Here is a 24,304-nt window from a genome sequence, read left to right on the forward strand (position 1 = left end):
CCTAGAAATCCCTTCCAATCTAAATTATTCTACAGTTCACAATTACATTCTGGATATTGAAGCTACAACATACTTTTAAATTCCTTTTAAACCAACATTCCTTCAGACATTCACTAAGTGTTAGCATGTTGTTCTATTGGGTATCTATCATTGTTTTGGCATTCAAGAGGAAAGAGACACACCACATCATAAAGGAGTGCAAGAACAGAGGATATAAGTCCTCATAAGCAACGCTACTTTTATGTTGGAAAGATATTTCACATTTGAAGTAAAAATGCAAGATTAAATCCCTATTCTTCAATTGAATCAGTATATTTTAAATATTAATATTAAAATACTATAAATATATCTTATTTATATTTAATATATAAGTATTAAAATGTTCTCACTTTGAGCGTGAATTTTGGTATGTGTAAGAAAATACTTGTGGGAAAAAATGACCAGAAGCTTTAAAAAACACATGGAAATTGGGACCATTTGAAAAGGAAAGTCTTATGAAAAATTATATATATACTTAAGAGACCACCTAATCACAATATCAAAAAAACCCAAATCCACAACTAAGTTTATAATAATTTCAGTTTCAACCATATAAAGTAAATTGAAGCATTATGTTGTTTGGAAGCTTCATAAAAATTACACAGAACGTTATTTATCTGAGTTTAAAAAAATGCACTTGGAGTCCTTAATAGCCACAATAGTATTACAAATATTTATATACACCGCTTTCATTGAAGAGTCTATTTAAGTGCTACACTGATGAAAATGATTTTTGAACACATCTGTTTTCATTTGTTTTGCATTCATGCTGTATTATTTTAAGTTTTTCAATATTATCAGTATACTAACTTCTGACTGTGTACTGTTTATCACATCAACAACCAGTAGAACTGAAAAGTCTGGTGTGTGCCAAGAAAAAACTGCATTGGATACCCCAGAGTATATCAACAGCAAACCATACGTGTTTGGATTGGTGCCCTACAGGATTTACCCCACCAGCTCTTGGTGGCCCTGAGCTCTGTGCTGCCACCTCCATCTCCACTTTTCCACCCAACTGCATTTCCAATCCAAAATTCCAGCAGAAAACACACAGCCATCCTCATATTGTTTAAGTCTTCAGGCTTCTGGCCTGTTTCCCCATGAAAGTTTAAATTTACCAACCTCTCATGTGCTTTTTCACTCCCCTGCCACACGTTTTGCACCACTATGCTTTTCCAAGAGAGCAGAGGAAGGTTCTAGCCAGAGAGAATTTTTGGTGGGCAGGGTAGAAAGGGAGATACTGACTGATTGGTCTCAGGCAGCAGCTTTTCCCAAGACATATACAGCCTATGTTTCAGTTTTGTTGCTAAAGGAGAAAAAGAAATCACGGTCACTCCACATGAAAACTGTTGTCTGCATCCTCTTACTGCAGACCTACAGAAAACCACTGTATGGACAATATGACATAGTACACATTTATGCAACTTAAGATTATTGCATCCACAAGTGATTTTCTATGCTCTTGAAAAGCCTGCTCATAAACTAACAACTCTTTAAAAATCCTTATAAGTTGTAAATAAAAAAAAAAAAAAGGAGAAATATATTTCCGTGATGTTTCCTCAACCTGGTTTCTTTTTGCATTTATATAAAGAAATGATGTACTGATTTGCCTACAGTTGAATACTGATTTTCCAAGAATGGCATACTGTTTAAGATAACCATCTCCTCAGACTCTGTCTCAATCAGTCCACTTAAATTCAACACTGAAAATTTTTGCCGAGGCAGTGGAAATTATAAAGTTGTTTATATTTTTGCATTCAATTTACTATGCATTGTAGCCACTTCTAGTTTATATAGATAATGTTTCTGAGAAATCAAACAAAATGAAGATACAAATCTAAAACTCTGTGCAAAGCCTGAGTTCTTCAAACTATGTGTGATCTTGTGTAATAAAAGCACATGCAGCAACTTTGTTCAGAGACAGCCACAATGCTTTAATGCCAAGCATGAAAATTAAAAATCGCAAAAATACAATTTAAGAGCAGCAAAAAATTAACATCAGTAACAAAATATGGAGCGCATCACAACTGTGTACAATTGAACTTGTTTTAATGTGCTTTTAAAAAGCACTGAGATTTGGTAACTACACAGAATCGCTGAATGATTTAGGCTTGAAGGGATGTATAAAGGTCACCTAGTTCAAGTCCCTGCTCAAAGCTGACCCAGGGCCATGTCTGTTCAAGTTCAGACCATCTCTACAGATCGAAACTCCACTGGCTCACCAGATATCTTGTTCCAGTGTCTGATGATCCTTATGGTGGAAACATTTTCCATTATGTCAAATTGGAATTTCCCATGCTCTGACACGTGCCTGTTGCCCCTCACGCTACCACTGTGCACCTCGAAGAAGGACGGACTTGCTTAGACATGAGCAAATCCAACTTTAACAACCAGAAAATGCTAAGAGGTCTTGTTCCTGCTCCTTTGTTGCAAGAATTATCCTCCAGATTTCACTGAAACAATCAGGAGCCATAATTTTTTCCACAGGACTCCCACATCCCTCCAGACCCAAAAGACAAATCACAGTCTGTGTGGAATAAAATTGTCTTTGGCAGGATATTTCTTTTATTGGGGAAAAGCCTGCTTATTTTGCACTCTAGTCTGTTGTGGCTGGCCTGTTGGCAGTTCCGGAGATTTCTCACTAATGCCAGCTCATTTACCTCAAATCACTCAACACTTTGTGGCATGGATGACTCCCCTTCCACCAATTCACTAATCATTTTACCGGTAATTTAGTTTCTCTATTCATAGAACAGGAGTACAGCTACCGTTTTGCTTCTCAAGAGCACTTGGAGCAGAAGGAGCTGATGTTTGTAAGGTCTCAGGTTGCATGGCTTGGAAAAGAGGATGAAAAAATGCACAATTATATATTTACACTCAGTATCAGACACCATCTCTTATCTACTGAACACTAGGAGACATTTCAGCTAACTCATTTGGTTGCTATCATCAAGCAAAATCCTCTTAAAATGCCTTCTGGAATCACACAGATCACTTTAAATAAAGTGTTTTAACATCACAAAGTGCAAGCAAGGGCTATCCAGGCTATAAAGTCTACTTGAATGGAACTAAACATACTTTTTGTTTGAGGTTCAATAGACACCACCCCACTATCCAAAAAAGTTACAGCGGCCATTCCCATCCCTTAAAAAGGAAAAGCAGGACAGCATATTTTTATGAAATGAAGGTGTTTGTGTGATTCGCCAGAACTAGGGGTGATAGTGGTTGTAACAGGGTGCAAATGTTGAAATAAATAACAACACAAATGTAGCAGTGTTCATATAAGTCTGATGGAAGGTATCTGTGCTGTCAGTAATTTTACATATCATGATATAATTTTATGAGGCTAAAAGAGTATGTTGAAACCCAACAGGAAATTGAGTAAAAATAAGATGAAAAAAGTGTTCTTAAGGGGTGTTCTACTACTACTCTGTTTTCCAGACTGAAGATTTCAATCCCATCTTGTTTCTGCCAGGTAAATAAGTGTTTTGATTTTAGAAAAAGAGAAGACAACTCCTAACATCCACTTGAGCAAGTCTGTGACCTTCTACATACTTGTCAAAGTCAACCTTGTGAAGGTAATCTGTGTTAACAGAGCCAGATTTAATCTAAGTCTAAACAGGCAGTGAATATCACTAAAGCGTCATATAATGGCCAAAGGTACTCAGCGAAAAAAGTTGAATTAAATTATTTAGCTTGGAAAACTGACAAAACCGAAAAAATTATCTGATAGACTGTCACCAACCCTCATATGAATATTTGCTAACTTTTTAGTATTTACTATGTAATTTTTTTGTTTCCACATATATTTTTTAATGAGGACTACTTGAAGAAATCCTAGAGGCAAAAGAGAGCTCTCCTGCTGTTGTCAAGAAGAGGAAGCACAGCTTCATTTTATGTGAGTAGGACATAGGGAATAAATCTACCACTCTCCTCAACTTTATCCTAACTTTCTTATAGATATTACATAGCTGCGGGAATGCCAAGTCTACAAGCACAGAACAATTAGGCAAGCTTTTACTGTTTGGATGCTTCATGATTTATTTTCCAAAGCCAAGAACACATCTCAGTGCAAACAAATCTATACCCATTTTGCCAGTCATAAATTAAACAGACCAAGGCAATATTGCAGAAAATTATTGGTATTATAAAAAACAGCTATAGCTCATTTGTCCCTCCAGAAAAATGCAAGCCTACTTTGGTAATATGACATTTTATGAAATGTGAAGTATTACACTAGTATTAATGAGTACTATTGCCATTTTAGTTTTCCTTGTATGCTATTATTTAATCTTCAATACCCATCTAGAATATTAGTGCTAAGCTGCTTTACTGCCTGAGATGTCTTCATGCTGATATCTCATAATAAAATCTTCTGCAATTAAGACATATTTCAACAGGAAATGTATTCCAGCTGGAAGACAGGAGAAGGAAGAGCGGTGCTGCCCCCAATTAGAGATGTTCAAGCACTGTTATTCTCAGATGCCTATACTACTTTATGAATGAGCAGAACACAGAGAAAAAAATCTCAGAGGTGAATTATCAGTATTCATTTTGCATTCCTGTTTGTTTTGGGGTTTTTTTGGTTGCCAAGATAAAACAAATCAAGGTCCTTTGTTTGAAAAAATATTTGATAAAGATTCTCCAATATACCTCTTTGTTGTTTTCTCCTTTTACCTTGCAAGTGCAGATCACTTGCTCTTTACAGACACTTACCAAACACATTATTATTGGACAGCATTAAAGCTTCAATTAGTAGGATAAACACAGTCAAGTAGATAGATGATCACGTACTTTTTTTTCCTTTTTCTCTCTCTCTCTTTTTTTTTTTTTTAACATTTTTGCCCTTTTTGTTCACTGATATTGTTAAGGAAAGCTTATTACTTACCCAACATTTTCTGCATCTTCATCACACTCAGCTCTATATTTGCAAACTCCACATTTTGAGTGTTTTCTCTGAACTTCTGTCCCAGATCCTTCATACTCTAAGAAAAATAAAGTATTGTTAACAGAAAGCATGATTTTCTTATTAAGCTCTGATTTTGCTTACCTAAATCCATTTGCCTTCAGGTATACTGTCAGCGTGAAGCTATAAACCTTAATAATGCTCCTTTTTTCAAAATCAAGCAATTGGAGGCTGTACCAGTGACAAGAAAGCATCCCTGAAAACACTAATGCTTCATTGATTGACTCTTCCTTTATTCTTATTTCAGTGATTTGTATTTATTCTCACCTCACCAGCCGTGTAAATGGCATCGACATGTATCCCAGTCACATTTAATCTTAATTGGCGCTGATAATGTGTAAACCCTGTGCCATTTAATATCCTTGAGTATTAGGTAGTGGGGATTTGAATGCTATTTTCTTTGACAGTCTTTAATTACAGATATCCTTATGCAAGCAACCGCTTTCATTTTTCCCTTTTCTCTTTCCGACAATAGGAATTGACTGTATTCATATCTCATATATGCCATGGTATATTTTCCAGACTACTCTGATTAGTTGTACAAGACTAAAAGAAAAAAAGTAATCTTAACAAGAAACTGATAGAAATGCTATTTCCCTAAAAATGTAAAATTAATATCTCAATATTCTGATCCTAAAAACTTCTGCACCAATCTTACTGTTCACATGGACACCAAAACTCTTCACCAACTGAAAGAGAAATATAACTGTATTCTTATTATTTCAGTACCAGTAGTAACTCCTATTTTTTATTTTAATAAAGTCATAAAGGAAAGAGAGACATTCAAAATGCAGGGAAACAACACAGAAATTTGAGACGGAGTCGAAAACCATTTAACATATCGCAGTATCATGGCAGCATAAGGCTGACTACAAAGGCTGTCAGATGGACGTAGATCAGTGCTTCTCTTTCTCACAGCAGCGTTATGTCCCATAGCAACAGCTAATCAAACGCCCATCTTTAAAAAACCTGTATTTACACTCTTTAATTGTAAACAAGAAAAAGTAATCCAGAAGAGTCTTAATTTTCCTAAATCTTGGTTGAAGGGCATCTCTCCCTCCTGCCTGTGGGGCTGGGCTTACATGAAGAATAGCACAGGTGAGCCTCTCAAATTACCTTCTGTCTAAAGCATGCATTGCATTTTCAAAGATTAATATATATCAAATTTTATTACAAAATTCCTGCTGTAGAAATCCTATCCCCGCTCTTATTAAGTTGCAGTAGAAGTAATTTGCTTTTATCTTTACAAATGTACATCTTATTTAATTTTTTCTTCTTTCTAGATACCACATTCCTATGCCTGTGTTTGGCATCCCTGTGTCCTTTAGTGTCAGGTTTCACTTTTCCATGCCATTAAGTGATCGCCTGCAGTTTGAATAAGTTAACAAATGGCACTGCTCGTGGCTTTCATTCATGGTATTTCCACTTCTTTTGCTGTTCTTATGACCCTTGATGCTCCCTTCCCAGCACATTAACACCCTCCAGAGTTACGGATACAAGAGCTGGACACACTGCTCCAGAAGAGTTGTCATCAAAACCAAGTGCCATCTATGATATTCTTCAGTTAAAACATCCAACAAGCATTTTAAATTTTGACCATTTCTCTGCACTGACCATTATTATTCACATTCACTTCATTATTCACCTCATTCCCCAATGAGTCCTTGTCAGGGTCATCAGCCTGTGTAAGGAGAGAGGCTGACATCCAGGAAAAAATCACACAGATCCTGGACTCACTACATATCGCTCTGTCCGCAGTCATTAACATCCCACCTGCTTTTGCCTCCTGTTAGCTGAGTGACCCATCCTCTGTCATCCAGGCCTGACCAATAGTCACTGATTTGCTCCCAGGCCACCAGTGGAAGGGGTCACAAGGCCAAGAACAGTCCCTAGAAAACCACTCATTTTGTAAGGATTCCTTAACATGTAACGATCTGTTGACTGGCAATATTTTTGCTCAGTAGACGTGCACTGTGTGGATGTTGTGCCCTCTGGTTACTTAAACTTGTATGAGAGATCACCTTTGAGAAATGTTATGGTTTTGAGGTGGTACGCTTACAAAATTGTTCTGTTGTACAAATGTCTTTCATGGAAAACTGAATTAAAAAGAAAAAAAAAAGGTAAATTTTTCAGTAAAGGTTTTCCATGAACCCGTGATGACTGGCATTAAGTATTTTCTTCTCCCTTAATTCTGTACTCAGTTGATCCTTCGACCTTCTATTCCACTGCTTTTCTTCTGACTGATACCAGAATGAGAGGCTGCTGCCTGCTCAATCATCCCATTTATCTTTTCTCAAAAGATTTGCACACTGTTTCTTATTGTTCTACTGAAAAAGAGAGAAAAAAAATTCATTGTTGGCCCAGAGAATTCTTTACCACCCATTTTTAAAGCTATCAGGTGCAAACCAGCCAGACCTGCTGGTTACAAAACACCTGTCTTCAACATTTGGTGCTTAATATCCTTCTGCATTATTGCTAGCATGGAAACTATTTCATCATATCCTATATATACTCTCTGACTTGACTACAAATTCTACCTGAATGCTCTACAGAGCACTTTCACTGCACTATAAGCATTTCAATTTTGTAATGGAACTGAAGAAGCATCACATACACACACACAGGGGTACATGCACCCCTTCCCCACCTGCTTTAGATCTGCTCCCCATGAATGCCCTGGCACCTTTTTTATTTTCATAAACACTAGTCCACAACTACTTTTTCATTGTTTCTACGTGGTGGGGCCCCATCTTGAATCCTGTGTTCAGTTTTGGGCCCCTCATCATAAGAAAGACATTGAGGTGCTGGAGAGAGTGCAGAGAAGGGCGATGAAGCTGGTGAGGGGCCTGGAGCACAAGTCTGATGAGGAGCGGTTGAGGGGAGAACTGATCGCTGTCTACAACTACCCGAAAGGAGGTTGTAGTGTGGAGGGTGTTGGTCTTTTCTCCCAAGTAGCAAGGGGTAGGACAAGAGGAAATAGCTTCAAGTTTAGGTTGGGTATTAGAAAAAATTCCTCATTTGAAAGGGTTGTTGGGCATTAAAACACGCTGCTCAGGGAAGCGGTTGAATCACCATCCCTGGAGGTGTTGAAAAGTAATTTAGAAGAGGTTCTTAGGGACATGGTTTAGTGCTACAGTTAGATGATGGTTGGACTCGACGATCCTGAGGGTCTCTTCCAACCAAAATGTTTCTATGATTCTATATGCTATTCAGTGTAAACTTCTCTCTCTCTCCTTCCTCTTTCCCCCAGCCCGCCAGTTGCTTTCTCTACTTTTAAAAATTTGGTTTGCTTTAGAAAAAGTGTGGCCTTCTTTTCTTGAACAGAACTTGCTGGACCTCATGCATATAGATCTGTACTTTATTTTGTTTGCATGTAGTAAATATGTGCAAGTCGAGAACACCTGCACCTCGGGTACTAATAATTTACACCTGTCAGGATGAGGTGTAATACAGATGAATATGCATTGATGCTACATTCCCAACTTAGGTGATAGTCATCTACAATTTTTAGAAGCCTCTCTCATTACTATCTGCATGTTTTAGTACTAACAGCATAAGACACTGCATATCAATTAGACATCACTCCTTGAAGAAAATGCAGCTTTTCCCACCAATACAGAATAGATAAATACTGGTTTTCAGCCTGAATTGTTAGCAGACATTTTCAGTACCTGTCTTGTGTGCTGTTAAAATAAGTTAATCCATTAATATTTGAGAGCATAAGTTTGGTGCAAATGTCTGCAAATAGGCAAAGCATCCCTTGACAGACTGTCCTCCCTTCTCCTTTTCCCCCTATACTCGATTGTTTCTGAGTAGGTTATGGCCATTAATTTTAATATTTCAATCAATCAGATCTTCCTAGCAGGTTTCAGTAATATCAATTAGGTCAAAATATGCTCCTAAATGAGCAATTCAGCTCCTCTTGTTTATTACGCAGACTTCTAATGTTGATGTATAGATGATTACAGAATTTCTTCTCCTCGGTTTCATTGGTATCTTGATTAATTCTGTTCTTTGACATCTTAATTTCTTGCTGAGTGAAAGCTCATTTTCCCTCTCTTTTTTTCAGCTACGTTCATCTTTCAGAACAGCACCTCATTTATGCTCTGTCCTTCCAAAGAAAGGAGGCACAAGGACGGGATCTGTGACTCCCAGTTGTCTCTCCCTAAAACTTCTCCTCAAGTCATTATTCCTCCGCATAGGATGGCCAACTATATTTTAGGAGCTGCAAGGCAGGAGCCTGCAAATGGACAGTAGCTCTAGAGGAACTGGCCAGCAGTAAATAACTTCCCTCAGCAACTTATTTGCGTGTTCCTACTACGGTCATATGGGTTTCTGTTAAGGGCTTTCAATCACACTCAAAGCAAAAGCATTGGGCTATGTCAAGGTGAAGTTTGGTCAGCCCTAAAGGCACAGCCTGGAAAGGGAGCTCTCCTCTATATGCCGATATATATATATATATATATATATATATCACTGTTCACAGTGAAGCAGGGGGAACTTGTGGAGAGCTGCAACTACTCAGTAGCCATGTATGGATGGAATGAAGGTCCTCTCATCTAGCCCCTCTAAAAACCAGTTCATATTGTGGAGTATAGTTATTTTTACTGATGTGCTATCCCATGGGAGCAACTAATTGCAAGAAGACTTTTGAAAAATAGGAAGGGCCACAGCAAATCCCCTTCTGGACCCGAAAGTACAGAAGAAACCCACTGTGATTAGACTTTGATTCCCTCAGTATGGCTCACACTAGAAATTCCTCTCAAAATACCACAGTCCACAGCATCACACATTATGAGCTGCAGTTCACTGAACACTTTAGTAACTTGTCATCTCTTCCATTAATTTTTAGGGCAGCTTTAATGATGCACTGATGATTGTCACTGTAATTTAAAACCAAGCTGCAAACTTGCTTTTTTGTGTGTAAGTGCAAATTTAAAACAAGTGCAACAACTGCTCTTAGCTATACCAAACTCTTGGCAAGCAGTGTCTTGAATTATCTTGACCATGTTGTTGGATCTTATGCAAAAGCAATATTTACCACCGTGGAAGGCCCTGTTATCTCTTTTTCAACTACCCAGCTGTCTTAGAAGCAAAGCCTGGCTTGGTACAGCCAGAAATCTATACCTGGCTGAAGGATATTTTCCCTGTGCAGTATAGACCACATAGAGCAGCTGTGAGCACACTCCAGCAAAGACAGCAGCCTTTGAAGTCTAATTTTGCAAAGATGGGCATTACAGGCTTGACACAAGGATGCCTGGTCTATTTATGACAGAAGTGGCTGGAGGAGGGAAGTTCAAAGTTTGATATCCTAATCACAACCCAAGCCAAGGTTGTATGTTTGCCCAGCAGTTATGGTGAGGACAGCATGTGCACTTTTAAGCAGAAGACTTGAGGATGTGCATTGTAAGACTCCCTACCACCATTATCCTTGTTATGCATTAGGTATTTTACATATCTAGCGACTATAAGTTCTACCTGGCTTCTGTGCATAGGGCACCATGGATAATGGTGGGGAAAGTCAGCATTCTGTGAGAGCTGGATCAGCTTCTACACTGCAGGACTCTCTGGTTGGAGAAGTTGAATACCCAGTCACTCCGCTGTGTTGCTAACTCTTTCAGCTAACTCATTTTTCTCCAAAGGGAGGCACAACAACTTCAGAGTAACCACCAGGGAAATTATTTATGCATGAGCAGATGATGGTGGAAAACAGAAAGGACAAGAAAGTCACCAGACGCCAAGGGAGGTGTCCCACAATTTAATGAACATGCCCAACACCGTTCCGCAGGCCCCATTCAGGCTGCACAAGATAAACCAGCCCTCATTTGCTATCTGTCATCCTGCACAAGAAGCAAGAGGCATCTGTGCTTCCATTTCCCTGGCTCTAGAGTCCTTCTGAACAAGCTCCAGTTCCCCTGAAAACCCTGCTTAGAATAAGTATTCACCAACAGGAGGCCGGAACATCCAGGACCTTTGCCTCTGCCTTGCTGAACCTTTGGTGAAAACACAGTAATTCTTGCAAGTTTTTCTGTGTTAACTTCACAGAAAATAGTATCTCAGCAGAAATAAATAAGGCTATTTGAAGCTGCAGTCATAGTCAGACAAAACCACATGATGGAATCAGCACTTAAATCTTTTTAAGTCACACGCCATTATAAAAATATGCTAAAAGACATGATGTTACCTCCTGTGTAGGGTGTTAATCACCATCAAGTTTCTGCAGTCATATTAAAATACATTAAACCAAATCAGTAGCATTATTACAAATTAAAATAAAAAATATTCGCGATTCTAAACTGTGTCTGTTTATAAGACCCTGACTGTGTGACAATTACTGGATAAGTGTTGTCCCCAGTGAGGGGAAGGAACAGATGGCAGCCTGCTAAAAAGCACACACTGTATATCAATTTATTAATTACTAAATGCAATCTGCTAGACATTCATCACAAGATACTTTAGCTATTAAATTTCCAAGGGATTAGAAATTCAAAACAAATTATTTTAATAATAATTAACTTAGCTATATGTATTGCAAGCATGTTATTTCCTTAGCTTAAAAGCCTGAAATGATTGGGTGCCATCTGTCTAACCATTACACCTTTTTTAATATCAAAAGTGCATTCTGCTTAGGTACACAGACATTGAACAAGAAGAATAAAAAATTAATGTTATGGGCATAGCAGAACACTTGGAAATCTTACCCGTGTTGGTTGATTACAGAGCACAGAACCTGCTTCTTCTAGGACACCACTTTGTCTCTGAGAAGCTGGCTTGAAAAGTCATTACCATTTGTTAACTCTTTGATGGCAAACATAACACCTGCTGATGGTTTTCGACACATTCTTGCAAAGGCCTAACTATATCACAAAGTCAACATCACAGCTGCCATTTGCTGGCAGTATCAAATAGAGCAAGGAGTATCCAGAGTGAGAGGGAAAAAGAACTTTACTTGGAGGGACATGGGAAGAACAGGTCAGAAGTACTCATTTACCAAAGATGGGACCTGGGAGCTCAGAAGAAAGAAGGTTCTCCTTCAGAAGGTTTTGCACTGTACTTGGATGCAAGATGGAAAGCACTACCAAAAAAAGCCTTATAAATAAGGACTGCTGCCAGATGAAAGCAAATTATTTTTGTCACAAATACCTTTAACACACAAAAAAAGGAAACAGTTTCTTTTTCGAAGTTTTCCTCTAGGAATAAGTGTTCCCATCTGTAGTGGCCAAAATTTCTTTTATGAATGTAGGATGTGATTGTAAATCCAAACAGAATTTACATCAGTGGTTCCAACTGCCCTTTCAGTTGTCTCACTACTAGCTGGGTAATGTTGTGCTTGGATCTTTTTTACAATATTGACAATTTGATTTTAACCAAAATCTGAGATCTTCTGACCATGGAAGATACTTCAGTTACACGACAGGGCTTCTACTTGGCTGGGAGTTCTCAGTACCAGCTCTTTGTACAGTGAGAAGGTAAGATCACTAAGATGACTCCTTCTTTTTTGAACTTCTTGGCTAGTATCAAGTTGTAAACTGGAGGAAAAAAAACCTTTTTGCACATAAAAAGCACCTTGGAGAAAAAATTGGAAAAGCTTATAGTTAGTCACACTTATATAAACCTACATAAGTTAATCTTCCAGAGGTTACTTTATTGGGTCAGTGAGGTCCTTTTTACAGGGAGAACATGGCAAGTTCCACCAGAAATAAAAACTTTAAATTCTTGTTAGAAAAAAAGAAAATGCTTCATGCAAGTTAGCAATTTACCTACTTTATGTACACATGACAGCCTGAGGATCATTTTTCGTGCCCTGAACTACCAGCTGTGGTAGTACATCCAGCAGGTCAAATACAGTTGCAATATACAACATAAATCTGAGCCTGTAACTCTTCTTTCACCAGTTGTGCCTCAAACTCTAACAAATCAGTGTTTAAACAAAGTGGATCAGGAGCTGCTTTTATGACTGTATTCTTCAGAACTGAGAAACTGCAGAATGATTCACACAAGGTTGCAAAGAGAAGCCCAAGCGTTAAATGAAAATCTGAAGGATCCCACCATCTTCAGCTGTGACCTCAACTAAGCAACTTTTTTAGGTTTGAGTCCCCACTCTCTGACATTGCTTTCTGTAGGGCTGAAAGATAATGGTAATGAGGTTTTTGAAATTTCTCTAATTTCTGAATTAACAATCCATACTCTTCTTAGAAGCGGCTTCAGGATACCTATTGCCACAAGTGATCAAAAGCATAGTTTCATAAGTGTAATTTTTATTATGCTAATTGAAGGTTCAGACTTCTGAAATGAGCAAAATGAGTAATTTTATTACAACTCTTTATTAATACTGTGCATTCAGAGTGTGGAAAACGGAAATCGCTTATCCAGAATGTCAAGGGGCAACTAGGCAATTGTGTCATGCTTAAAAATGATGCTTCTTCATCTCTATTCAGGCATACTGAAAAATTCTCTGACTCTTAATTCTTTTCTTAAAATCTAGTATCTTTGTCACAGTAAACATGATTTGGGAGAGAACCTGGATCCACAGTCTATAGCATTTTTGTGGCACATGACAACTTCTAAGGCAAGACATTGTCTGAAATAATCTTTGAGGAAGAGGACTGTTGTGAATTTTCTTAATCAGTTTTGAATTTACCTTTTTTTTTGACATAAAAATGAATGCATTTAACATCATACAGTTTGAGAGTAGGAGGGAAAATATGCATGAAGTCAAGTTTCAGAATCATTAATGAGTTTGTTCTGTGTCTGGAAAATGAAAGAGAACAGTGAGAACCACCAGCGCAAATCTCAGCCACACATGAGGCAGCTGTGAAGATTGTCACAGGCAGAGCTGTAACAACAGAAAAGTACAGCTCAGATGCTTTCCCAGTACGTTTGTTTCTTCACAGTTAAAAACCTACCAGCAAACAGCACATCTGCTGCACAGCAATCGCAATGCTTTCTGAACATATACAAGCAGCTGCATTCATCCATTCCGTGTGTGCAAGCATCGCTGGTGCATACACAATCACACTAATTGTGTGTTTAAGAAACATAGCATACACTGATTCCGTGATTAACATCTGGAAATGTAAATCCTAGGAAGAAAACAGAAATTTCTAAGCTAGCATGCTCGCTCACTTGCTGGCTCCCTCTCACCCTTGCATTTTTCCACTTGTGTTGGTGCTTCCTTGTACTTACAAGCAGTAGCTGTACCTAACTCACAGGCTACAGAAGCTCCTCATGCAACTTGGTTCCCATTTGTGTACCCTCGGCCAAGAGCCTCATATTAAATGATCAGGGTGATTATTACATCTCAGCATGTCCTAGATTCCTCCAAGAAGGAAATGGGGAAGGCTGGGTCAGGAAGGAGCTGTGCTGTGCTCCAATCAGTCCCATAGCTGGAAGAACCATGGAGGCAGGACTGTGATGTGCACCAGGGAGCATCCCTACCCTGCAGGTCACCCTCTGCCCGGGTTCCTGTCCTTTCTCTTTGTCTGGATCCTGAACAATGCACCTCCATCCTCAATAGGTTCAGCATTCTTTCAGAAGTTTGGTTTTAATTCTAAATTCCCTCAACTAATAATACAACCTTGACGTTTTTAGTGTCTCCTTGTAACAGTTTTACAGTTACTTGAAAAATGAAACAAAACAAAGTCCAGATTAAAAAAAAAAATATTGTGAGTACAAAAATACTCTTGGAGTTTTTGGCCAAAGCAGACTTCAGTAATCAAAGCAACAGTGAATTCCATCCCTTGAAGGATTGCTTTCACACACAGAAAATGACTCAATATGCTTAAGACTAGCCAACTGTCTTGTGGAAGTATTACCCAGCGCCCAGTTTAGTGAGAACATGGATGGGAACGGTACTAGTTCAATGTGTCACAAATTCACCTAGATGTATCCAAAAGAAGAAGTACCAAGGAGGATTTTCAATTTCTGGTGGTATTTCTATCTAAAATTAAGAACTAAACACAACTGTTTTCATACTGAACAGGTGCAGGAACACTTCAGGTGGCCCAAAGGCACTTGGAAGAAAGCCAAATAAATGAAGGGCTAACATCACAAGGCTGCTGCAGGAGGCAGTGGGTATGTTGTCCGTTCTTTATTCAACATCCAGGCAGGGCAGATACTTATCTGGGGCCAAGGAACCCAGATTCAATATTTTCCTCTGTGCCTGAAGTGAACCAAACCTACCTATTCCACCTCTCAAGGCAACACACTAACCACTGCTACAAGGTAGTATGGAGGGACCCCAAATCTCCTCAGCTGATCTGATTCTATTTTGCATAAATAATTAAAATTCACTAGTACACTGAGACCCAACTAACAAAGCCTTTCTACAGCATGCATCCTCCCAGCCTCCAGGCTGTTGCTTTCCTCCCTGCTGCCTTTGTCCCCGACTCAATGAATATTTCAAGTGAGAACAGAAACAACAGCAGTGACCAAGGGAAACACATTTTTGGACCTCTCTTACCAAGAGACAATGGACCTGGTTCAGTCCCCCATCCCAGAACAAGCAATGAGTATATTTGAACTTGCATCTTTCAGCTCTTCAGTGAGCAGCCTAACCAAAAGACACAACATGTTCTGTCCTGCTTTTCTCCAAATTGTTCATAAAATTACCCAAAGAATCGCCACATCTGTCAGTCAGCTGCCAATCTCTTCCAGATCAACACAGTAACATATACAAGGGACTTCAATGGGGATTTTTGTATCCAATTAGGAAATACTGAAAAAAAAATCCCAAGAGCATTAAAACATTTCTAAAAGTGTTCCAAAAATAAAAGTCAGATGTGGACTAAATTACTGTCATCTGTCTCCTATAAGAAGTGAATAGCAGTGTGAAGGCAAGCAAGGCTCAGCTTGCGGGGAGCAGCTGAAGTGGGATAACAGGCTGGGGAACAAAGGGGGAAGGAGAAGCAAACAGAGCTGGGAAAGAGCATGATACAATCTCAGGAAGAAGAGTTTTGGGGGAAAAAAAACCCCACCATTGAAGGTAAGAAGAGGCAGCATTTGAGCAGAAAATTGTTCCTTCAGATACTGCTCCAAAAGGAAACAAAGGTGAGAACAGCCATGTGCTGGCAGCAGCCCAGGAATTTACTGATAGCATCTTAGTAAAGGGGAGGGAAATGCCTCCCTGTCACTCCACACATGAAAAGAGAGAGAGCTAGCTCCTGACTTTTGGAAAGTTTAACTGTTGTGTTTAGACAGACAGCGATGCCATCGATTGTCTTCTACAAAAGCACATCTTCATGTAGCTATACAAGATTTCCAGTATTTCAAAACTCAGTCCCATCAGTATGAACTGCAACACTTTCTTAATACAAGCAAAACCTAAAAGCAAAATGGCTTTTCCTTGTCTGTTTATATCTATATCTCACATTTTTCATTCTATATATATTCTTTCTAGCAGTATCAAATATAGAATTAACATAAAATCATGCCTTTTTTTTTTAATCCTTGGAAGAAGGTTAAGATGTGTTCAAAGATAGGAACACTTCTACAAGTACGAGTTTCGAACATACAGCTTTGAATGGAAACATGTAAAATATTTGTTAAAAACAGTTATCATACTGTAATAATATATTTCAGGCAATATGTTGGACTAAGGATAAAATAATAAGTAGACATTGTAGACACTAAGGAAATGAATTAAAAAAAAAAAAAAAGAAAGAAATTTATTGTGAATGGACATTTCCAGGAGTGAAATACAGGTGAAACAGGAATCTAAATATTACACTGTATTGCTGGCAACAAATTATATAGGTCAAATCTGAAAGAACAACACTGGTCAAATGTACACTACAACCTATTCCTATATAAATACTCTTCTGAGATCATCAGATAACATTGCAATGTTAAAGCTTATTTTTAAGTTGTCATAATTTTTCCTTAATTCATGTGGTATACAGCAACCATGTACATAAAACCGATACACATATAGCAAAAAAGCAAGACCAAAAGGAAGTGTAACTTGAGTTTAGTACTCACCTCCTTCTCCTGACCCAGAGCCATTATCTGAAAAAGAAACACAGGGGGAGCAAATGAAAATATTGTTCTGGGAGCAGCTGTTCAGGAACTTGTCACTGTGAAACATTACACAGGTGTTACATTTCACGAGCCAGGTATAAAAACAAACATCCCACATAAAGTCTGGCATCCTTTAATACAGTTTGTCCATGCATACTGTGCCCTATTCTCTCTCTTGCCTGGCAAGATATTTTTACTCAAGGAACAGCATCATTCGATACTGAAAACTAAATTGCTTTCTTAGCATTTTTCTGACTGTTAGTTATTCAAATGAATTAAAACCAAAAGAGATGAAGAGTGCAGACTCTGATTGTTGGAATATTTATTTTTTTTTACCCTGGCCCTGGGAGTGGTACATGAAAGAGTAATATATATATATCACGTGACTGCAGAAGTACCTCCAGAAGACAACTGGTGCTCAAAGTAAAGTTGGCTTAAGTCATCTACCCACAAAATAGCTCCTCTGCTGAGTCAGTCACTTCATATAAGGATGCTCTAATGGCATAGTTATTTCATTGACATTAGACTGACTGGATTAGCATCTGATGAGTGACGGCTTGTGGCTGCATCCCCTTGCATTCAAGCGTCAGCAGGACTCGAGCTTCCTCACCACCCCAGGCCAACTAACTCCACTTCAGAGCAGTACGGAGCTGGCTCAGGATTTTGTACAGGGACAGGCATCCTGCTGGGCAGCGCTCTGCACAGCGTCTTCAGCGGTAAAGACAAGCCCTGAAACACACCCTCTGAGTCACAAACCTCCCTCTGTCTTTCTTGCACAAAGGAAGTGGAGAGGAGAGGATGGGATGGCAATTACTGTCAGTGAATTACTTCTCATCCCCGTGAGCTCAGCTTCTCTGGAAGATGAGAGGAGCAGAGCACACACACTGCTCATCCCACACCTCTTCTTTCATGCCTGCTTTGCTGATGGAGAAGGCAACTGAATTTATTTCCACAAATCTGAAAGAAGAAGGAGGCCATACAGAGACAGGAGTGTGGTTCTTACTTCCACATATGAGCTCGTTGTTCACATCAAAAGAAAAACCAAACCCTTTATTTGCTCAGTTCCCTCCCCCCCACTTTTTCTTTAAGCAGTTATATTTCTAAGAATAATTCCCTCTAGTGCGTGGATGAAAGTGTGAAATTCCACGTTACTGGGTCACTTTACACATTAAAAATAATCTCCTGTCACATGGAGTATCAGGAATAGAGAGGTTTCTTTCCTCCGCCTATATTTTCCTTTCTTTCCTCCTATACCACTATTCCATGTCTAATAGACTGATCTTATTACCTTGGAGAATCAAATGCAAAAACAGAAGGGCTTTTGTTCCATCGATAGTGACCCACTTTACTGACAAAGCAGACAACCCCATATAAAATATCACTGTTGAGTCACTGAGAAATATGCAGTATTGCTTCATTAAGAAATTCGAAGGAGTATAATTTACTTATATGAAGTAAGAACACAGGCTTATTTGTAGCGGTGAAATTGTGTCATAAGCTGTTCTAGGGGAGAGAAGGCTGACAGACAAACATGAGCAAGTTTAACCTGTAATTCATGTAAGAAACAAAGGTTAAAATGTCTCAAAGAAACTTTACTTGTTCCATGTTTTTGTTTCCAACTCTCACTCTCTGACCGCCTTCCCCTGTGCATTCAGCCCCAAGGTGAGAAATGGCGCTCTGCTCTAGTATGAGGGGTTCAAGTTATATCGTGAGGTGTTGTGCAGCAGGGGAGGTACCATCACATAGTACAAGCTACAATGAGAGAGGTATAGAAGTGACAGAGGTGATGTTCAGACCAATCCTCTCTATAGATTATTGAGTTGATATACATGAAGTCCATGGGCAACTCTGCCTCCACTTGGCAGGATATCCTAGTAATGGGACAGATCCATTCCCACTCCTCTGGGCTTTCAGATCTCAAGAAACCGTTAAAAAAATAAGTGTCATCCTCTATAACACTGCATCATTTTCAGCTTTTCACTGGCAGCTCATGTCTCCCCTCTGAGCCCTGAAGCTGTGTGAGGACTCTTGTCTCCAGGGTAACTGTGCTAAACTAAGCTGGTGTTCCTGCTTTTTTTCTGAGTCTTGGCTACATTTCCCCAAGCAGCTGCTGGTTTAAAAAGTAGCATTTTTTGAAGCTTACTTGGACAAGCAGCCCTGCTCTTTTGAGGCCCTTAACCAATTCGGGATTTCCAAAAGTGGTCTCCATGCACCAAGACCTGGCAAGAAAGATGCCCAAACAAGCGAGGAAGCTGGACAGAAAGAGCTTTCCCCTTCAGCCATGGACCAGTAATCAGAAAGTGAGTGACTTCTCTTTACTTAAGCCACTCTTTTCCAAATAGGCTTATAAAAATATGTTTATACACAAATGTACAGGCTTCTGCTGTGAACTGCTTTTATCCATGAAGGAGTTTCTGGCTAAAATACATAAAGGAGCACATGGATCAGCGGCAGCATCTGAGCACTGTAAGCATCAGGCTACAGTCAGAATCCCTTTGTTTTTTGGTTGTTTTTGTTTGGTTTTTTTTTTCGGTTCTCTCTGAACAGGAGAGTACCATGGGTCTGCTTTGGTGCAGAGGCAGAAGGTATGCCCTCCAAACCCAAAAGAACCTGTCTTATTCAGGAGGGATGGCTTTTAACTCAAACTAGCATGAAAATTGAGCCCGTCTCTTCCCCATTCAGGGCAAGAGCTCCAAATCACTAAGTACGAACAGGAGGACAAACAGTCCACTGACAAATCTTAAGCAAGCAGACCCTTCCACTTGATTCACATGGGGCAGGTGATCCAGTGGGCACCTCCAGAGCAAACCTATCTGATCCTGCTCACAGAGAGGCAGGCAAAGAAACACCAAAACACTGCACCTTTTTTAGATCTGTGTAAGAAACAGGTCAGCAGCTTTTCAGCGACGGGCAAAACAGAATGCCTCTTGACACACAGAAGGTAAAACTGTACACTGTTCTCCAGGAAACAAAGCCAGAAAATGATGTATTTGCCGAATTTGGGTATTGCAAAGCTTAGCTGACAGCTGAGAAGGGATTTCCAGCATCTGAACTTTGTCACCCAAGAGTTATTATACTCTTTATACTCAATTCCTGGATTTTGTCCTAAAGCTTTTGGGATATAGCTGTGGGGGTTTTAGTACAAAGACAGTACGTGCCACTTCTTTTCATCAAGCAGAAATTGGTTTTCCCACACCAGCACTCCAGAAACTTCACTGAGCAAATCCTGGATAGTGTTCACTCTTTTATGCAATTGTCTTTGGTTGCTCATCTTATGAGTCAGAAGTGGAAGAGGGAAAGGGCAGCTGCTGTCTCAACTCCTAGTTCCCTGTCAGCCTGGATTTCCTGGTTAACAAAGCTAACCAAGGAGTCCTCTCCGTGGTAGGACAGGGCAAGCTTGCTGCAGTTTAACCCTAGGTATACAAGAGCACCGCCAAGTAAAGATTGGCTAAAATTATAAAGAATTTGCTACCAAAGATGACCATCATGATCTCCACAGGTGGCATGAGACATAGTGCTGAGAGCACTAGTCACAGAATGGTTTGGGTTGGAAGGGACCTCTGGAGATCATCTAGTCCAACCCACCTGCTAAAGCAGGTTCACCCAGAGCAGATCACACAGGAATGTGTCCAGGCGGGTTTGAATGTCTCCAGAGAAGGAGACTCCACAGCCTCTCCGGGCAGCCTGTTCCAGTGCTCTGGCACCCTCAAAGTAAAGAAGTTTTTCCTCATATTTAGATGAAACCTCCTGTGCTTCAGTCTGTGCCTGTTGTCCCTCATCCTATCATTGTGCACCACTGAAAGGAGTCTGGTCCAATCCTCTTGACACCCACCCTTGAGATATTTATAAGCGTTGATGAGATCCGCTCTCAGCCTTCTCTTCTCCAGGCTGAACAGACCCAGCTCTCTCAGTCTCTCCTCATAAGAAAGATGCTTCAGACCCCTAATAACTTTGTAGCCCACTGCTGGACTCCCTCCAGTAATTCCTTGTCCTTCTTGAACTGAGGAGTCCAAAACTGGGCACAGTACTCCAGATGCAGCCTCACCAGGGCAGAGTAGAGGGGGAAAATAAACTATTGCAATTGCCCAGGGAGAGCTTTTAACTTTCCCTCTTTCCTCAGCATGCTGCAATACTCCATCAGCTCCTGCAGCAGCAGCACAGTCCCTGAAATCTCCAAGCAGCAGCACAAGGACCAATGTTTTGGAAGAGATGTAAAATCAGCACAGCCCATTTCAAGCCAACAACCAGAGGAAGGACCAGAATAAGCTCCAACTTCCCACTGCTGGCAGCGGAGCAGAGCTCTCACTGCTGCACAAAAGAATTTTGGGAAGAAACACACCACCTCAGCCATCCCACCCTCCAGAAACAAGCCTGCCTGCTAGCAATTACCCTGGATTTAGATATGCCAGCAGGAGCTTGTGTTTTTTTTTTCTTTTTGCTGACAAGCCTAATTGCCAGCAGCTGCAAGGCCTCTGGCTGCTGGAGACAGGCTTTTAACCTCTGCATTGCCGGGGCTGTGTGTGGGGAATGTCCATTTGCCTTGACATCTTCAGGGAACAAGTGGTTGCTATCACTTGATCCTGGTAGCCATGTGCTTATGCCATGCAAAAAACAAAGGACAGGATATTAAATCCTGGCACATATTGATGAGATATGTCTGGGTAGCCTATTTCTTTCCTTCCAAAGCATTTCCTAACAACAGAACAGTGACACTGTACAGTTGCAAACCCTCCTTGCAGCCTGGACACGAAAGCTCCAGTACTGCACTGGCTCTGGGAATCAGGGTCTCCGTCACCTCTCAGAGTGAATGAATGCTTTTACAGAAGGTTTTCAGGTTTGTTATGCCTTTCTTGAGAGAGCATAAAGAGTTATTTTCACATTTCCTTAATCTAGAAATGAGTTGCTTAGAATTTCTTCCTTAACTCCCTCAAAAGGATTAAACTGAGCTTATTATATTTATTTTCAGGACAATGTGTGCATCTGGTTATGCTTCACTGTAAGCCTCCCACAGAAAACAAAACCAAAACCCAACAAATCTACTGTAAAAATATCTGCATCCAAACTCAGAGTAAGAGCTTGATTACTTCAGACTGAAGAACACTAAGTTAAAGCCACTCCTAAGAGAATAATTCCTTAAATCTAACAGATATAGTGTTTGTTTCTAGGTCTGCAAATTGCCCTTTTTTTTTTTTTACTTTGGAAATCCCAACAGAAAGCAACAGACTGTGCCTTCCAAATAAATACAGTACACTGAGAATATATAATTACAATATATCAAGTACTACATAATTTTGCGGTTACATTTTCATGTGCATATAATATAAATCTGGCAGCAGTCAAAATCGTGGCTCTGTGTGCGGGCTAACAGGAACACACATTCTTAGAAATGAATTGTCAAGGTCCATTTCTTATTTACTAAATTATTTTATTTAAACTAATAAAAGACAATAAATTTACCAACAAAAGGAGGCAGACGAAATCAAGGGACTTGGTGATACCCAATGCTCTGAGCACCCCGACTGCCCTCTCTTCCTGGTTTCTTAAATCTGTTTAGCAAGCCAGTTCAGGATAACCTCCAGTAGAAGATGGCATAACATGAATTGATTTCAGTGTAATGTCACCCTTTATGAACTGATCAAGGCTTCAGGTCAGCAGCAAGACCGCTGATGCTATGAGTTTGGCAGGAGTCCCAGTGTAGCTATTGCCATCTCCTCCTGCCGTGCTGGATGGTCCCATCTCTGTATTTGTTTGTGGGCTGAACTGCAAACTGGGAACTGATAAGGTTAAGAAATTTAAAAAGAAAAAAAGCTAGGACAGTGCTCTGGTCTTGTTCACAACATAATCCCACAGAGGAAGGAGAAGCAGCTACGGAAGGTGGGAAGTACCACCAGTGAGGACTTTGCTTCACAGCTCTGTTCATCTGCATCCAGTCACACACCAGATGATTCCTTCATGAATGCAAAAGGCCAGGTTAGGCATAGGCCAAATTGTATTTAGCTTGATTTGAACCATCATTTCTCAAAGGTATATTAAGGCATTAGGCAAAGAGAACACTAAAGCTGTTTCACTCATTTTCCTAGTTTCTTTGGATTTTACAACACAGGGCTACATGCATTGGCTGAAACCCACAGCTTGTGCCAGGGGTAATTAGGCACATAAACACCTCTGTAAACCCAGATATATGAACAAACAATGTCCCTTCATAGAAAAATGGGCTTTGAAAATGTTAAGATATCTATATGCAATCCCCAAATCTTCAGCCATACATTCTCTAAACCATCTCTAAACCACCATTTCTAATGGGAAAACTTGCATTTTGTTCATTCCTAAAGCACCTATGATTGACTCTTTTTTTAGCGTTGCTGATTTTAGGATCTCGCAACTCTGAGAGCACTCAAATAAAAATGAATATATAAATACCCTCCTAAATCACCCAAGAACATAAAAAATAATTCAAATGTTACCTGCCAAGAAATAGGTCTGAAATAGGCCTTAGCTTCAGAAGGTACTAATCCCTAGCAAATGGGAAGTACTTCATTCCTGTATGAGATTCAGAAGTCTGTAGTACTTTAAATATGAAATGGTTGTTGCAACACTAGGGGGAATTTTGTCCTATTGTTGCAGGTACATCCCACTAGGATGAAACATTTCTTTGAAATATCGAAACTCTGATAGGAAGCCAGTGAATCTATGCTTAGCTTCCAATGACATCCCAGGGCAAAGCATTTCCTTAGCAAATTCAGAAGCACTATATGAAAATAAATGGGAGTCTATAAAGGAATTTTTAATTTGGACATTTGATTCTCAATATATGTGTGTTACAGATATATTGAGTTCTCGATGACCTACGATAGCCAGCAGGGCATGGTGAGGTTCCAGATGATGGCTTTTATCATCCAATATTCTCACATCAGCTGGAGCATGTCAGACACTTGGGGTCACAGGTGTCATTCTGGTAGAGCCCCGCTGAAGCGCTTTAAATTGCGCCAGTGGAAATGCAGTATGCAGCCTGAATCACAGCCTCAGATTTGGAAAGTACCAGTATTTTCTGGTCAATTCTGTCTCAGCACATGTCTGGATCTACTACACTGAGTGCTAAAAATCATGCTGCATTTCCTGGGTTTTATATAGGACTTTAAGAAAAGGGGGAAGAGGTTAAAAAAAAAATCCCACACCAGCTGAGTAACATAGTAATTAGCTGACATTAACCTGAGGCTGAGAAGAATTGTTTTTTCATTTCAAAATGTCTTTTTCTTAGTAGGGTAGAAAGCATATAAGAAT

General features: G+C 39.7%; 1 protein-coding gene across 1 annotated transcript in view; it reads right to left on the reverse strand.

Annotated features, from left to right (window-relative positions):
* The window catches only part of TMEFF1 (transmembrane protein with EGF like and two follistatin like domains 1), a 125,828-nt gene that overhangs the window by 22,560 nt on the left and 78,964 nt on the right, over positions 1–24,304 (reverse strand). Inside the window, exons 4-5 of the mRNA XM_065830896.2 lie at positions 16,985–17,011; positions 4,928–5,024 (exon numbers count right to left, since the gene is read on the reverse strand). Of these exons, the coding sequence (XP_065686968.1) occupies positions 4,928–5,024; positions 16,985–17,011 (124 nt within the window). The remainder of the gene's footprint in view (positions 1–4,927; positions 5,025–16,984; positions 17,012–24,304) is intronic.

The sequence above is a fragment of the Patagioenas fasciata genome, chromosome 2 (assembly GCF_037038585.1).
Source record: "Patagioenas fasciata isolate bPatFas1 chromosome 2, bPatFas1.hap1, whole genome shotgun sequence".
In the NCBI taxonomy this organism is placed as follows: Eukaryota; Metazoa; Chordata; class Aves; order Columbiformes; family Columbidae; genus Patagioenas; species Patagioenas fasciata.